This window comes from Nansenia antarctica, assembly GCF_963989245.1.
Source record: "Nansenia antarctica genome assembly, chromosome: 2".
Lineage (NCBI taxonomy): Eukaryota > Metazoa > Chordata > Actinopteri > Argentiniformes > Microstomatidae > Nansenia > Nansenia antarctica.
The window spans coordinates 31,349,740-31,367,575 of NC_137675.1; the positions used below are offsets into that span (position 1 = coordinate 31,349,740).

The 17,836-nt window shown below is 45.8% G+C and overlaps 1 protein-coding gene across 2 annotated transcripts in view; it reads left to right on the forward strand.

Moving 5' to 3' along the window:
- The window catches only part of LOC308151130 (protein kinase C beta type), a gene marked incomplete at both ends in the record, with an annotated part of 56,169 nt that extends 43,608 nt beyond the window's left edge, over positions 1-12,561 (forward strand). Inside the window, one exon of one of the 2 annotated variants that reach the window (XM_080523949.1) lies at positions 12,409-12,561. In XM_080523949.1, coding sequence (XP_080380075.1) covers positions 12,409-12,561 — 153 coding nt within the window. Of the gene's footprint in view, positions 1-6,526; positions 6,698-12,408 lie in introns of those variants that run through there. The other variant, XM_080523948.1, reaches the window with a different exon arrangement.
- Positions 12,562-17,836: the final 5,275 nt, after the last annotated feature.

Consider the following 17,836-nt stretch of genomic DNA (forward strand, 5'->3'; position numbering starts at 1 on the left):
GTATTACCTCCCCTAACAAGATATTACCTCCCCTAACAAGATATTACCTCCCCTAACAAGGTATTACCTCCCCTAACAAGATATTACCTCCCCTAACAAGATATTACCTCCCCTAACAAGATATTACCTCCCCTAACGAGGTATTACCTCCCCTAACAAGATATTACCTCCCCTAACGAGGTATTACCTCCCCTAACGAGGTATTACCTCCCCTAACGAGGTATTACCTCCCCTAACAAGATATTACCTCCCCTAACGAGGTATTACCTCCCCTAACAAGATATTACCTCCCCTAACAAGATATTACCTCCCCTAACAAGATATTACCTCCCCTAACAAGGTATTACCTCCCCTAACAAGATATTACCTCCCCTAACAAGATATTACCTCCCCTAACAAGATATTACCTCCCCTAACAAGATATTACCTCCCCTAACAAGGTATTACCTCCCCTAACAAGATATTACCTCCCCTAACAAGATATTACCTCCCCTAACAAGATATTACCTCCCCTAACAAGATATTACCTCCCCTAACGAGGTATTACCTCCCCTAACGAGGTAATACCTCCCCTAACAAGGTATTACCTCCCCTAACAAGATATTACCTCCCCTAACAAGGTATTACCTCCCCTAACAAGATATTACCTCCCCTAACAAGATATTACCTCCCCTAACGAGGTATTACCTCCCCTAACAAGATATTACCTCCCCTAACAAGGTATTACCTCCCCTAACGAGGTATTACCTCCCCTAACAAGATATTACCTCCCCTAACAAGATATTACCTCCCCTAACAAGATATTACCTCCCCTAACAAGATATTACCTCCCCTAACAAGGTATTACCTCCCCTAACAAGATATTACCTCCCCTAACAAGGTATTACCTCCCCTAACAAGATATTACCTCCCCTAACAAGATATTACCTCCCCTAACAAGATATTACCTCCCCTAACAAGATATTACCTCCCCTAACAAGATATTACCTCCCCTAACAAGATATTACCTCCCCTAACAAGATATTACCTCCCCTAACAAGATATTACCTCCCCTAACGAGGTATTACCTCCCCTAACAAGATATTACCTCCCCTAACAAGATATTACCTCCCCTAACGAGGTATTACCTCCCCTAACAAGATATTACCTCCCCTAACAAGGTATTACCTCCCCTAACAAGATATTACCTCCCCTAACAAGATATTACCTCCCCTAACAAGATATTACCTCCCCTAACAAGATATTACCTCCCCTAACAAGATATTACCTCCCCTAACAAGATATTACCTCCCCTAACAAGGTATTACCTCCCCTAACAAGATATTACCTCCCCTAACAAGGTATTACCTCCCCTAACAAGATATTACCTCCCCTAACAAGATATTACCTCCCCTAACAAGATATTACCTCCCCTAACAAGATATTACCTCCCCTAACAAGATATTACCTCCCCTAACAAGATATTACCTCCCCTAACAAGATATTACCTCCCCTAACAAGATATTACCTCCCCTAACAAGATATTACCTCCCCTAACGAGGTATTACCTCCCCTAACAAGATATTACCTCCCCTAACAAGATATTACCTCCCCTAACAAGATATTACCTCCCCTAACAAGATATTACCTCCCCTAACAAGGTATTACCTCCCCTAACAAGATATTACCTCCCCTAACAAGATATTACCTCCCCTAACAAGGTATTACCTCCCCTAACGAGATATTACCTCCCCTAACAAGGTATTACCTCCCCTAACAAGATATTACCTCCCCTAACAAGATATTACCTCCCCTAACAAGGTATTACCTCCCCTAACAAGATATTACCTCCCCTAACAAGGTATTACCTCCCCTAACAAGGTATTACCTCCCCTAACAAGGTATTACCTCCCCTAACAAGGTATTACCTCCCCTAACAAGATATTACCTCCCCTAACGAGGTATTACCTCCCCTAACAAGGTATTACCTCCCCTAACAAGATATTACCTCCCCTAACAAGATATTACCTCCCCTAACAAGGTATTACCTCCCCTAACAAGATATTACCTCCCCTAACAAGATATTACCTCCCCTAACAAGATATTACCTCCCCTAACAAGGTATTACCTCCCCTAACAAGATATTACCTCCCCTAACAAGCTATTACCTCCCCTAACAAGATATTACCTCCCCTAACGAGGTATTACCTCCCCTAACAAGGTATTACCTCCCCTAACAAGATATTACCTCCCCTAACAAGCTATTACCTCCCCTAACAAGATATTACCTCCCCTAACGAGATATTACCTCCCCTAACAAGATATTACCTCCCCTAACAAGCTATTACCTCCCCTAACAAGATATTACCTCCCCTAACGAGGTATTACCTCCCCTAACAAGATATTACCTCCCCTAACAAGATATTACCTCCCCTAACGAGGTATTACCTCCCCTAACAAGATATTACCTCCCCTAACAAGGTATTACCTCCCCTAACAAGATATTACCTCCCCTAACAAGGTATTACCTCCCCTAACAAGATATTACCTCCCCTAACAAGGTATTACCTCCCCTAACAAGGTATTACCTCCCCTAACGAGGTATTACCTCCCCTAACAAGGTATTACCTCCCCTAACAAGGTATTACCTCCCCTAACGAGGTATTACCTCCCCTAACGAGGTATTACCTCCCCTAACAAGATATTACCTCCCCTAACAAGGTATTACCTCCCCTAACAAGATATTACCTCCCCTAACAAGATATTACCTCCCCTAACAAGATATTACCTCCCCTAACAAGGTATTACCTCCCCTAACAAGATATTACCTCCCCTAACGAGATATTACCTCCCCTAACAAGATATTACCTCCCCTAACAAGATATTACCTCCCCTAACAAGGTATTACCTCCCCTAACAAGATATTACCTCCCCTAACGAGATATTACCTCCCCTAACGAGGTATTACCTCCCCTAACAAGGTATTACCTCCCCTAACAAGGTATTACCTCCCCTAACAAGATATTACCTCCCCTAACAAGATATTACCTCCCCTAACAAGATATTACCTCCCCTAACAAGATATTACCTCCCCTAACAAGATATTACCTCCCCTAACAAGATATTACCTCCCCTAACGAGGTATTACCTCCCCTAACAAGATATTACCTCCCCTAACGAGGTATTACCTCCCCTAACAAGATATTACCTCCCCTAACGAGGTATTACCTCCCCTAACAAGATATTACCTCCCCTAACGAGGTATTACCTCCCCTAACAAGGTATTACCTCCCCTAACAAGATATTACCTCCCCTAACGAGGTATTACCTCCCCTAACAAGGTATTACCTCCCCTAACAAGATATTACCTCCCCTAACGAGGTATTACCTCCCCTAACAAGGTATTACCTCCCCTAACAAGATATTACCTCCCCTAACGAGGTATTACCTCCCCTAACAAGATATTACCTCCCCTAACGAGGTATTACCTCCCCTAACAAGATATTACCTCCCCTAACGAGGTATTACCTCCCCTAACAAGGTATTACCTCCCCTAACAAGATATTACCTCCCCTAACAAGGTATTACCTCCCCTAACAAGATATTACCTCCCCTAACAAGATATTACCTCCCCTAACAAGATATTACCTCCCCTAACGAGGTATTACCTCCCCTAACAAGATATTACCTCCCCTAACAAGATATTACCTCCCCTAACAAGGTATTACCTCCCCTAACGAGGTATTACCTCCCCTAACAAGGTATTACCTCCCCTAACGAGGTATTACCTCCCCTAACAAGATATTACCTCCCCTAACGAGGTATTACCTCCCCTAACAAGATATTACCTCCCCTAACAACGTATTACCTCCCCTAACAAGGTATTACCTCCCCTAACAAGCTATTACCTCCCCTAACAAGATATTACCTCCCCTAACAAGATATTACCTCCCCTAACGAGGTATTACCTCCCCTAACAAGATATTACCTCCCCTAACAAGATATTACCTCCCCTAACAAGATATTACCTCCCCTAACGAGGTATTACCTCCCCTAACGAGGTAATACCTCCCCTAACAAGGTATTACCTCCCCTAACGAGGTATTACCTCCCCTAACAAGATATTACCTCCCCTAACAAGATATTACCTCCCCTAACAAGATATTACCTCCCCTAACAAGATATTACCTCCCCTAACAAGATATTACCTCCCCTAACGAGGTATTACCTCCCCTAACGAGGTATTACCTCCCCTAACAAGATATTACCTCCCCTAACGAGGTATTACCTCCCCTAACAAGATATTACCTCCCCTAACAAGATATTACCTCCCCTAACAAGATATTACCTCCCCTAACAAGATATTACCTCCCCTAACGAGGTATTACCTCCCCTAACGAGGTATTACCTCCCCTAACAAGATATTACCTCCCCTAACGAGGTATTACCTCCCCTAACAAGATATTACCTCCCCTAACAAGGTATTACCTCCCCTAACAAGGTATTACCTCCCCTAACAAGATATTACCTCCCCTAACGAGGTATTACCTCCCCTAACAAGGTATTACCTCCCCTAACAAGGTATTACCTCCCCTAACATGGTATTACCTCCCCTAACAACCGCTACATTCCCTCACAGATGATTGGTTGAGGGAGTGTGATCAGGGAGGAGCAGCAGCGGCTGGCTAGCGGGCTAGCGTGCTAAAGCAAACGTCACTTGACCCAGGGCGGTGTTGCCAAGCTACGACGTAGCCTGGGTCGGAGCTGAAGCTGTCACGAATGTTAGCCAACTAGGGTTCCCACAGTTATCGTTTATATTTCGGGTTATTTTCTTTATTTTTAGGCCGTTAGAAGCATATCCCTGAATAACTTCACTGCTCGCTAGGAGATTCTGTAAACACTGTAAAAAGAGACCGGGAGAAAGTGCAGCGTTTTGATTGGTTCCCGGAGTTACCTTTGGGAATCTTATTGATGTTTGAGTTTTTCCTCAGTTATTTTATAGATAAATTCTGTTGTTTGAATTTAAATTCTGATCTTTGAATTTTTCCTCAGTTATTTTATAGATAAATTCTTCCTAGCTCTTAATTGTTCATAAAGTATATGGGATGATTTGACCATATCCAAATGGTCAGAGGAAACTTTAAAAACCTTTAAAGAAAAAGATTAGACTCGTCCACTTTGTCCGACTTTAATCCTCTCCTGCTCTGGTAAGTCAAACAGCGATTGGTTCAATCATTCCCACCCCCCAAGACCCGATTCTCATCCGCCATCGGTCACTAAACCAACAGATGCTGCTGACGTGTCATTAGTTGGCGTAGTCACGGGTGATGGGATTCGGAGGCTCCATTGGCTCATTGTGAACCAATGGAAAACCACCACGGTCTCATTGGTTGGTATCATAAAGAAGGGGCCATGGATTGTTATCCAATAGCCTTGTTCTTCCATCACCGTGGAAACCGATGTTCATTCATTCCGCTTTTGGTTGTGTTCCAGGTGACCTATGATGTAATCAGGCTGCATAGAGTAGCAGATAGCGACAGTATATCAGATAGATGTTGTTCCTGAGACGTAAAAAAAAATATCCAGGTTGTTGCACAGCCTGGTTGCAATGTAGATGATCTGAAACGCCACCAATTATCCACCAAGTTTTTGAGGCGGTTGCAAAAGTTCAACGTTTCAGATCGTACGATAGTAGAGGAGACATGTAATTTCGTGCATGGCGTTTGAACCATCGACGTCTCTCTATATTTCTATCTGCAACATTCTGAACGTTTTGGCTCTCTGAACGCACCCCCAGAATTAAACCTCCCACCTTCCCTTCGCTGACGTTTATCACGTTTGAGAGTGACTGCCAGTCCAGGATTCTGTTCCACAATTCTCCAAAGTCATTAGTCAAACATCTGCTCTGCTGTCAGGTTGGGGCATCCAAATTAATGGAGTGCTGAGTTCCATATTAACTCCTAGCCCCGTACCCCGCTCCCTAGACCCTCCTGTCCATCAGAGAGGATCGGGAATGTGTCCAAAATATGGCCGAAATTCATTCCAACCAAATCAGGAGGGCAGGACGGGTACAATTACTCTAGCGAAACCACCTGTCGTTTCAATTTGACAGGAGTGCTTAGTGCCTAGGTTAGGGGCTAGGGGTCAGTTTGGAATTCAGCCCAGGTGTGGAACAGCAGATGACTGGGGGTAGTTTGTGGTATTAGTCAGACCCAATGATGATCTGGTATAATCTTATACAGGTTGTTTTTTTCTGGACACAGAAAAGCCTCAAAGGCATCTTCAATGGAGATTATCCATTGAAAGTGCGAAACCGCCTCATAATATTGTTGTTATTATTATTATTGTTGTCATTATTCCCATGTTCTTCAGTTCTGAAGGATGATGAGTTTCCATCTGGTTTATTTGAGTTCTGCCTCTATTGTTCTTCTTCTTTTTGTTGTCCTGTCTACTCGTTGTTGTTTTTTGGTTTTGTTTTTCTTCATCCCACCATCATACTCACTCCATCCCTCCATCCTTTCTTTCTTTCTCTCCCTCTCCATTGCAGTGCGGCCGGGACGCGGAGAACTTTGACCGCTTTTTCACGCGCCACCCCCCCATCCTGACCCCTCCCGACCAGGAAGTGATTCAGAACCTGGACCAGGAAGAGTTCCACGGCTTCTCATTCATTAACCCCGAATACCCCGACCTGGACTAAGGAACCAATCACAGGGCCGCATTGAATCCTCCCTGAATCCATGGTCCCATATCAGCCGCTCAGGTAGAAGTTGCCCCTAACGACAGATCTAGGATCAAAATCCTACCCCACAATCCTTACTTTGACTATCAGGGCCATTAAAAAAGATACTGTATCTGACCCTCAATCAGTGGTTAGGGGCAACTTCTACCTCCTCCACCTGAACCTCCCAACCCCATGAGAGGGAATGAATCACTAACCCGATTACTCCCCCTCCAGTGACCTGTCAATCAATGATCGATTCAATCTTAACATATCTGGGTTCCAGTACTGACACACACCCATCAACAACACTCCCACCAATCACTAGTTAGGTTGATAAGAGAATGTTCTGGTAATGTTAGAATCGTGTTCTTATGGGCTGGGCGGGGGAACCGGTACTGTCCAAACTGTGCCAAAGCAAAAGGGTTTTAAGGTGCAGGGTTCAGAGTTCAGGGGTCACACAGACACACACAGACACACACACACACACACACACACACACACACACACACACACACACACAGAGAGAGGTCATACAGACAATACAGACTTCACTCCTTCCCTCCCTCCCATCCATCGCCGGTGTTATCCTCCATTACGGAGAGGCACAGCAGCCATTCTGTGCCATATAACTGACCTACACCACCTCAGACAAACACATATAACTGACCTACACCACCTCAGACAAACACATATAACTGACCTACACCACCTCAGACAAACACATATAACTGACCTACACCACAGACAAACACATATAACTGACCTACACCACCTCAGACAAACACATATAACTGACCTACACCTCAGACAAACACATATAACTGACCTACACCACCTCAGACAAACACATATAACTGACCTACACCACCTCAGACAAACACATATAACTGACCTACACCTCAGACAAACACATATAACTGACCTACACCACCTCAGACAATCACATATAACTGACCTACACCTCAGACAAACACACATAACTGACCTACACCACAGACAAACACATATAACTGACCTACACCACCTCAGACAAACACATATAACTGACCTACACCTCAGACAAACACATATAACTGACCTACACCACCTCAGACAAACACATATAACTGACCTACACCACCTCAGACAAACACATAACTGACCTACACCACAGACAAACACATATAACTGACCTACACCACCTCAGACAAACACATAACTGACCTACACCTCAGACAAACACATATAACTGACCTACACCACCTCAGACAAACACATATAACTGACCTACACCTCAGACAAACACATATAACTGACCTACACCACCTCAGACAAACACATATAACTGACCTACACCTCAGACAAACACATATAACTGACCTACACCACCTCAGACAAACACATATAACTGACCTACACCTCAGACAAACACATATAACTGACCTACACCTCAGACAAACACATATAACTGACCTACACCTCAGACAAACACATATAACTGACCTACACCACCTCAGACAAACACATATAACTGACCTACACCTCAGACAAACACACATAACTGACCTACACCACCTCAGACAAACACATATAACTGACCTACACCACCTCAGACAAACACATATAACTGACCTACACCACAGACAAACACATAACTGACCTACACCTCAGACAAACACATATAACTGACCTACACCACCTCAGACAAACACATATAACTGACCTACACCACCTCAGACAAACACATATAACTGACCTACACCACCTCAGACAAACACATATAACTGACCTACACCACCTCAGACAAACACATATAACTGACCTACACCTCAGACAAACACATATAACTGACCTACACCACCTCAGACAAACACATATAACTGACCTACACCTCAGACAAACACATATAACTGACCTACACCTCAGACAAACACATATAACTGACCTACACCACAGACAAACACATATAACTGACCTACACCACCTCAGACAATCACATATAACTGACCTACACCACCTCAGACAAACACATATAACTGACCTACACCACAGACAAACACATAACTGACCTACACCACAGACAAACACATAACTGACCTACACCACTTCAGACAATCACATATAACTGACCTACACCACCTCAGACAAACACATATAACTGACCTACACCACAGACAAACACATAACTGACCTACACCACAGACAAACACATAACTGACCTACACCACTTCAGACAATCACATATAACTGACCTACACCACCTCAGACAAACACAGCAACTGAAAATAGGACAGGGTGCATCTCACTCTTCTGAAGCGGCTAGTTCCTCTCAGGCTGATCTCAGAACAATAGGAACAATAGGAAGATGTTGCCACGGATACGTGGAGAGATCTCGGCCTATCCTGGCCACGTCGGTTCACAAGACAAGGACCAGAGGAGAGAAGACGAGGGTTGAGGAAGTCGACTTTAGACTATTGAGATGCACCCCACAGTAAAGTAGAAAGTAGTAGAACTCACTGGAAATGTCCCAACCCCGTCAGATCCGACAGCTGTGGACCCCAGTGACCTCAGGAAGTGATCCTTTCGGGAATTCTTGACCCAGGAAAAGTGACAGGCTAGGCTGCGTTCCTTCTTCCCCCCCCCAAAAAAAAAAGCCAGGCGTTTGTCCTCCTTCCTCTCTCTTCCTCCCTCGTTCAACTCTTCCTCCCCGGATCTGGTTGGACTGGATCGCCGTAGGTGACTGTCTTTTCTCTGATCCAGTCGTATCAGATTTGGGAAGGGGGAGTGGGGGCAATGGAGGCGAGACGCAGCCCCAGATTCTTCTAGTCGGGGGGGGGTTGATTTTTACGAGTATTTCATATCCTACCGATATCACAGGACCTTACTTGACAGACGAACTCCCTCCTCCCTCTAGTCTAAACGCAGAAGTGTTGAAGATGTATCTTTGTATGTATGAGTTTTGACTACGCAGTTCCGACGATGAATACAACGTCTAACTTCTCTGATATCTGCCAAACGGGGAGTGGGTAGCTTTAGTCGGAAAAAACAAAACTGCCGGGTTGGGGGGTTGTCTTTTTTTTTTTTTTTTACTGTTTGGGACAAGAAAAGGGGGGGGGAGAAATATCCATATTAATATGCAGTTTAAAAATGTGTCAAATTCTTTGGTGTATCTAGCGTGATTGGGAATCTCCGCTATGTGCTGTGCGATGTGTCCGAGTGTTATGGGATGTGAGAGTTTAGATAGGAATGCGAGCTTGTGTATGCGGGAAGGGAAACAGAGGTGCGTCGCTAGGATGCGGTGTTGTTACTATGGGTGACGGACCGGGTTTGATTCCGGGTCGTCTGGGGCGCCGCAAGACTGTGTTAGCCTACTGAGGTTTAGCCTAGGTCGACATGCTAATCTATGCTAAGCTAATGCTAACCTTGTCGCTAATCAGACAATCCGGGTTCGAACCCAGTCGGTGACGTTGTGCAGGAGCAGAGATGGATGGATGCTATATGGAGAAGGTGCATTGCTATGTTTGCAGGTGTAGAGACATTCCTGTGTTTGTTGTGTAACTCTGTCCTATTATGACTGGGAACTGAAAATATACTCACTCACTGGTGCCTACTGTCTCAACTACGACTGCTGCTGTCTGTGTGTTTGTTTCAATTCTGCATAGGCATTGCACACACAAACGCACGCACTCTCATGCACACACGTATACTATATGTGACAGTGGCTGGTGAAAGGGGGAACAAGTCGACAACCCGTCAAAATGGTTGGACTTTTATTTTGGAAAAAAAACGGAAATACGCACAACACACACTCGCTAGTCAAGCCAAAAGTTTGCAACGCAATGGATTGGGTGAGTAATCCCCACTGCTACCTAGTTAACTACAACACTACTTTACATTGTTAGCAGAATCACAAAACAAGCTGTGTTAGTTGATGTTAGTCAAGCTGTGTTAGTTGAGCTGATGTGTCGTTGATTTTCAAAAACAATGACGTATTCACATTTAAAAAAATAAAAGTCCGAACATCAAATCGACTGCCGGCTTGCTACCCCTTTCACCAGCAGCTGTCACATATTGAGAACATAATTTTTTTTATCTCTCAACAGTATCATGATTGTAAGAGCAACTGAAGTGAACCAAAAACATTTTTTTCCTGTTGAAAATACCCGCCCGCACGCACGCACACACACACGCACACACACACACACACACACACATACACAGGTACTCTCACTAAGAGTAAGCATGCACACATACACATACACACACACAGATTCATTTTGAAAACACTAAAAAGAAATCATGTCGTCATGACTACTCTGTGAACTAGTTCATTGGGGGGGTGACATCATAACCAACAGCTGGTGTTTAGGCCCCAGGAGACCAGGGGCTAGAGTTTGGAAAGTGCCCAGGCCCCCCCTCACTGGAGCTGGGGGGTGTGCGGCACCCCCTGGGGGCTGAAAGGCCCGGAGGGCAGATGGAGAGCAGAAGGTAGGAAACAAAACGTGTACGCCTCCGAGCCCTTCTCTCTGTCCCTCTCCTCAGTCTCCCCTTGCCTGAGGGGCTTTTCTGTTCGTCCCTCTCTGTTGCGGTCTTTCGTATTGACTGTAGTACTCCATCTATTCTGTAAGCGGACTACTTTATGTGATGTCTGTTTTTCTTCAGCACTGTTATGTGCCATAGTGGTCTAATATCTATAATATCTACCCCTGCCCCTGTCTGTCTGTCTTTTTTTACTGGGTCTGTCAAAGTCTGTGGGTCTGTGGTCCTGGGGTCTGCCTCTTTGGCTCTAGGCTTGTCCTTGTTGTCGGTTCTGTTTCCATTCTGTAGTCTGTTGTCTTTTCCGGGGGGCTCTGAAGGTGTCTGTTCTTGGGTTTGTAATCGGCTCTTGTCTAGTGTTGTCTTCACTGTCAGTTCTGTCTGTTCTGGGGGTTTGTTTGTTGTCTGTTCTGCGGGAGGGTCTGTAGTTCTGGGGTCTGTACTTTTGGCTCTTGTCTAAGGGTTGTCCTACTTGTTGGTGTTGTCTCCTGTGGGGTCTTTCTATGTCTGTTTCTGAGGTCTGTACGCGTCTGTACTGTTACCACTGGGTGTCTGTAGGTGTCTGTAACCTATCTTTGGGCTGCCGGCTATCTTTGGCTGTGTGGAGGTTTGTCTGTCACCTTGACTCCTCCTCTGGGTCCAGACCCACTGCTCTGTCTCCTGCCGCTTCTCCTGTTGTTCTCCCTCTCCGTATTGTTTACGCTGACATCACTTCTGCAAGCCCAACCCCTCTGTCCTGTTTTTGTTGGTATGGTCCGCTGCTCTCTCTGAGATGTTGGGTTGTTCCACTACAGCATTTTAAGGGGGGTTGAATGTCTCTCTCTCTCTATCTATCTGTCTGTGTCTCTCTCTCTCTCTCTCTCTCTCTCTCTCTCTCTCTCTCTCTCTCTCTCTCTCTCTCTCTCTCCCGCTTAATTCATCCTCATAACCCGTGTGTTGTTTGGATTTCTGTCTCTTGTTATTCATTCTCTTTCCCCCTCCCCCCCCCCCCCCCCCCCCCTCTGAATGTACTCGATTCCAGTCGGTTTCTCAGATTGATAAGCTTGTCTGTACATTCTGCTCAATAGCCTAGACTAAAATAACATCTCTCTTTCTCCCTCTCTCTTTCTCTGCATTTCTCTCCCCTTCCCTTCTCATCATCTCTCTGTCTCTCTCTCTCTCTCTCTCTCTCTCTCTCTCTCTCTCTCCAACAGAAGAACCGTCGGGACACAGGTAACTTTGATAAGGAGTTTACTAAGATGGCGGTGGAGCTGACCCCGACAGATAAGCTGTTCATCATGAACCTGGACCAGAACGAGTTCCAGGGCTTCTCCTACACAAACCCTGAATACATCATCCAGGTCTGACAGACTCATCAGACCCTGAATGGACTCATCCAACTCTGAATACATCATCCAGGTTTAACGGACTCATCCAACCCTGAATACATCATCCAGGCCTCCACAACATCAGCCAGGCCTTGTCCAATGTCAACTCCGAACTCCCAGCTAATGCCTAATAACTAGCTAACACAAACCCAAAGTACGTCATCCAGGTCAAACAAGGTCTAAACGGCCTCATCCAGGCCTCATCCAGGCCTCGTCCAGTGTCAGGCCCAGCCGGCGCTCGACCCGGATCAAACTAACTCAGTCCTCTGCCTTCAACAGCATCATCCAAGGTCTCAGAAACCTCATCCGATTTGGACACCAACCCAGCAAAGCCTAATCAATGCCAATACCAAGAACGTAGTCTATGTGGAACCACTAGAACGTCACCTCCAACACAGAGAACTTGCATTATACCACCATTATGACCCGCCCCCCCCCGTCAAATTTCTCCTGCATGCTTTCTCCCAACCCTAATATAAGTTGTAAAACAAGAAGAAACAAAAAGCTCATTTTGTCAGAACCAGAACTGGTCATCCTGGACTCAACGCGTCTGAAATGGACCCAAGAGAAAGTAGTATCCCTTTTCCAGAAGGTTCTTCCATTACTCTGTGTGTGTGTGTGAGTGAGTGAGTGTGTGTGTGTGAGTGTGTGTGAGTGTGTGTGAGTGTGTGTGAGAGTGTGTGAGAGTGTGTGAGAGTGTGTGTGCGTGTGTGTGTGAGTGTGTGTGAGTGTGTGTGAGTGTGTGAGAGTGTGTGAGTGTGTGTGAGTGTGTGAGAGTGTGAGTGTGTGTGAGAGTGTGTGAGAGTGTGTGTGTGAGTGTGTGTGTGTGTGTGTGAGTGTGTGTGAGTGTGTGAGAGTGTGTGTGAGAGTGTGTGAGAGTGTGTGAGAGTGTGTGAGAGTGTGTGAGTGTGTTAGTGTGTGTGAGTGTGTGTGTGAGAGTGTGTGAGTGTGTGTGTGTGAGTGTGTGAGTGTGTGAGTGTGTGTGAGAGTGTGTGAGAGTGTGTGAGAGTGTGAGAGTGTGTGTGTGTGTGTGTGTGTGTGAGTGTGTGTGTGAGAGTGTGTGGGAGTGTGTGAGTGTGTGTGAGTGTGTGTGAGTGTGTGAGAGTGTGTGAGAGTGTGTGAGAGTGTGTGAGTGTGTGTGAGTGTGTGTGAGTGTGTGTGAGAGTGTGTGAGAGTGTGTGAGAGTGTGAGAGTGTGTGTGAGTGTGTGTGTGTGTGTGTGTGTGTGTGTGAGTGTGTGTGAGTGTGTGTGAGAGTGTGTGAGAGTGTGTGAGAGTGTGTGAGTGTGTGTGAGTGTGTGTGAGAGTGTGTGAGAGTGTGTGAGTGTGGTGAGAGTGTGTGAGTGTGTGTGAGTGTGTGTGAGAGTGTGTGAGAGTGTGTGTGAGTGTGTGTGAGTGTGTGAGAGTGTGTGAGTGTGGTGAGAGTGTGTGAGTGTGTGTGAGTGTGTGAGAGTGTGTGAGTGTGGTGAGTGTGTGTGAGTGTGCGTGAGTGTGTGTGTGTGAGTGTGTGTGAGTGTGTGTGAGAGTGTGTGAGTGTGTGTGAGTGTGTGTGTGCGCGCGGGGCATGCCTGTGAGGGGCAGGTCTATCTAGGGCAGGCGTACAGCATCAGATATGTTATATAGATATATAGATATGTTATGTCTGCCACGTTCATTCATTGATTCACACCAGTTATGTGTGTTTGTTTACGTGAATTCTCTCTTCTTCAGCCTGTGAAGTTATGTCATCATGAACATTCCGTGATGTGGGGGGGGTGTGTGAGTGACATGTATTCTGGTCACGTATGTACGTGTGTGACTTGCTGATATGCTTCAAACGACACATTCCTGGTCTCAAACCTCATGCCCGGATTTAAAACACATGTCTGAGTTAGTCCTGGTCTGAGTTAGTCCTGATCTTAGAACACGTATCCCGGTCCTTAAAACACGTCTTGTCTTCCAACTCGATGCAAAAAAACACACCAGTCCAACAGTGGTTGGGGGTCTGATCTGTAATGGACTGGTAATGTCTGTCTCTCTCTCTCTCTCTCTCTCTCTCTCTCTCTCTCTCTCTCTCTCTCTCTCTCTCTCTCTCTCTCTCTGTCTCTCTCTCTGTGTCCCTCTTGCTCTCTCTCTCTCTCTCTGTCTCTCTCTGTCTCTCTGTCTGTCTGTCTGTCTCTCTCTCTCTCTCTCTCTCTCTGTCTCTCTCTGTTTCTCTCTCTCTCTTTGTCTCTCTCTGTCTCTCTCTCTCTGTTTCTCTCTCTCTGTCTCTCTCTCTGTCTCTGTTTCTCTCTCTCTCTCTGTCTCTCTCTCTGTCTCTGTTTCTCTCTCTCTCTCTTTCTCTCTCTCTTTCTCTCTCTCTCTGTCTGTCTTTGTCTGTCTCTCTGTGTCTCTCTCTCTAACATACGGGCATCTCACACTTGATTTTCTCAGCCCAGGCTGTCTCGCTAGCCTCCTGGGGAAGCTTTGTAAAAACAACTGTGTCTGCGAACGTATGACGCTACCACCAATTAGCCTTGCCTGGTAGCTAGCGGCTAAGCTAACGGCTAACTCTACACTTGGAAGTAGGGCCAGCTAGCGATGATGAGCTAAAAGCTAACCAGTTTGTTGTGTTGAGATACTCAGGTGAGAGAAGCCCTTTTGAAATGGAGAGTGAATCCAAGTGTGTGTGTGTGTGTGTGTGTGTGTGTGTGTGCGTGCACGCACGGGACTGAAGTTAAGGCCGGTTTAGGCTTCTGCGTCGAATTTACGTGCGGCTACGCCGTAGACTACGCGAGGGCTATCCAAGTTTATAGTTCGACGTTGGTCTGCGCTGCAATTACACCTTCACATCGCTAGGTGGCAGTGTGTTTTCAGCCCCTGTGCTGTGCCTCTTCCGGTTAGGAACTCAACGGAGCTCAAAGCTCATAGCGGCATCTTTTTGTTGGTATGCTTGTTGTAAATAAAAGTTCTATGATGCATTGAAATGACATTAAACTAAGATAATACGATGGTTATAATAATTTTTCAAATCTTTATTAATAAGTAATTACAGAAAAGGTGAATGACATTTCTGTCATGACTTCCGCATTTTGGGCGACGAGAGAGTCGAGACTTGTCTGAATCATGTGCTACCAAGCGGACCAATCACAGAGCTTACGGTTACGTGCGCTCTGACGCGTGGTTAGATTTTTTGAGAGGAGCACGTCAAGGCTACGCACGGTCATGCGGGACTACGTAAGCTTACGCGTAGCCTACGGCGTCGACTTTACGCAGAAGCCTAAACCGGCCTTTAGCCTCCTAGCGCTGTGTCCAGACCGTGTGTATACCCTGGTGCAGCAGCTCCTCTATGCATGCCGCCATATTAGCTGTTTAGTCCCTACGTCGATGATGATGATCGGTTGAACTCCATAAGATATCTATGAGATATGAGTATACATATATAAGATACTGTGTATAAGACTGTATGATTTCTCTTCTATGTGTTAGTGTATATACGAGTGAGACGTAGAGGTTTTTAGAAGTCTTCCAGCTAGCTGTGTGATGCTCCAGTGTTCTTCTCTAGCCCACCACCCTCTACCCCCCCCCCCCTCCCTCCTCTCATCCCCCCCCCCCCCTTTCCCCCTGTGGTCCTACTCCCCTCTGTCAGTAGATAGGCTCTTATCCAGTGTGTGGGGGCGGGGGGGGGGCAACATTTAGCATATAGAATAGGATGGGGAAGGGGAGGGGGGGTTCCATGAGGAGACAGAGGTGTTCTAGAGAGGGGGGGGGTGGAGGTTTGTTCTAGAAGGGGAAATGTGTATCCTTGGAGGGAAACGATGTGTTGTGGAGAGGGGAAATTGTGTTCTCCGAGGGGGAAAGCGTTGACCTCTCTCTAAACTCTGCCAAATAAAGCTCAAGAGTGAGCGCTCCATCGCCACGCTGCCCCCCCCCCTCCACCCGCCTTCCCTCACTGAGACTCTATCAACTAAGCTCATACGACCACCGTCAACTCACCACCGACCACCAGGCGGCGCACTAGCTGAAACAAGTGTTAGTCCTGGGCAGGAACAGACAGCACCCAGACAGGGGGGTCCCGGGGGGGGGGGGGGGGGGTGGGGGGGGTTCATAGGAGTGGAGGTTTGAGGAACTCTGATCGAAAAAAAGGCTCTCCTGAGGCGGAGGAGGAAGAGGGGACGATGTGGACGACACGAAAAAAAAAAGAGAAACACAGAAACTTACTATGCAAGATGGAGAAAGGACAGATGTGGGCCGGATGGACAGACTGATGGAGGGGGGCGGGACTGGGCGCTCTGGTGGCCTTGAGGGAGATTGCGGGGGGGAGGGGGGGGCAGACCGAGGCCATGTGTTGCATGCTCTTTGTGTCTGACTCTGTGTACGATAATACACCATGACGTTTGACAAGTACTTGCCATGTGTCTTTCTTATTCACCTAAGTGTCAGTTGTGAGGATTATGGGTGTGTGTCTTTGTCTCTCTCTCTCTCCCTGTCTCTCTCTCTCTCTCTGTCTCTCTCTCTCCCTGTCTCTCTCTCTCTGTCTCTCTCTTTCTCTGTCTCTCTCTCTCTGTCTCTCTCTCTCCCTGTCTCTGTCTCTGTCTCTCTCTCTCTCTGTCTCTCTCTCTCTCTCTGTCTCTCTCTCTCTTTTAATTATGTGGTAATGAGTCAGTCAGAAAGAGCTTGGGTGTTTGAGGTGAGGAATGTGATTGACACTGGGCTGCACCGTGTGCGTGCGTTTAGTTTAGTTTAGTTTAGTTTATTTATTTAGCACACAAGAAATTGTGCAAGGAGGGAACGAAGCCCAGAAGGCTTGTACAGAGTTCCACTCCACGTCAATATCATTGTTTCAAATAAAAATCAAGGGACACTTACTGCACGTCAATAGGAGAAAAGAAACCACGAACAAAATAATATCCATCGGGCAGAAAGGTAGGATAGCACATACAAACACACAAGACAAAAACAAAACAAACAAAAAAAACTGAAAATAGATAGGATAGTAAGATTAGTAAAAAAATAAACATAGATTTCCATCTAGCCCACCTTTCAACGGGAAAAGCACTACAATATAAAATAAACAGCTTATAACAAGATTAGATATTTTTTCAGTGGCGAGCTCAAGGTGTTCCAGATTCTCGGACCTCTATAACAAATGTTAAATTGGTGGCTAGAAGTTCGACAGAAAGGTAAGTGGAGGTCATTATTGAATCTTGTTGGATAAGAGTGGATGTCAGATGAGAAAATAAAGAAACTATGGAAAGTAGAAGGAAGATCTTGCTTGTTGTTGATGAATTTGTGTAT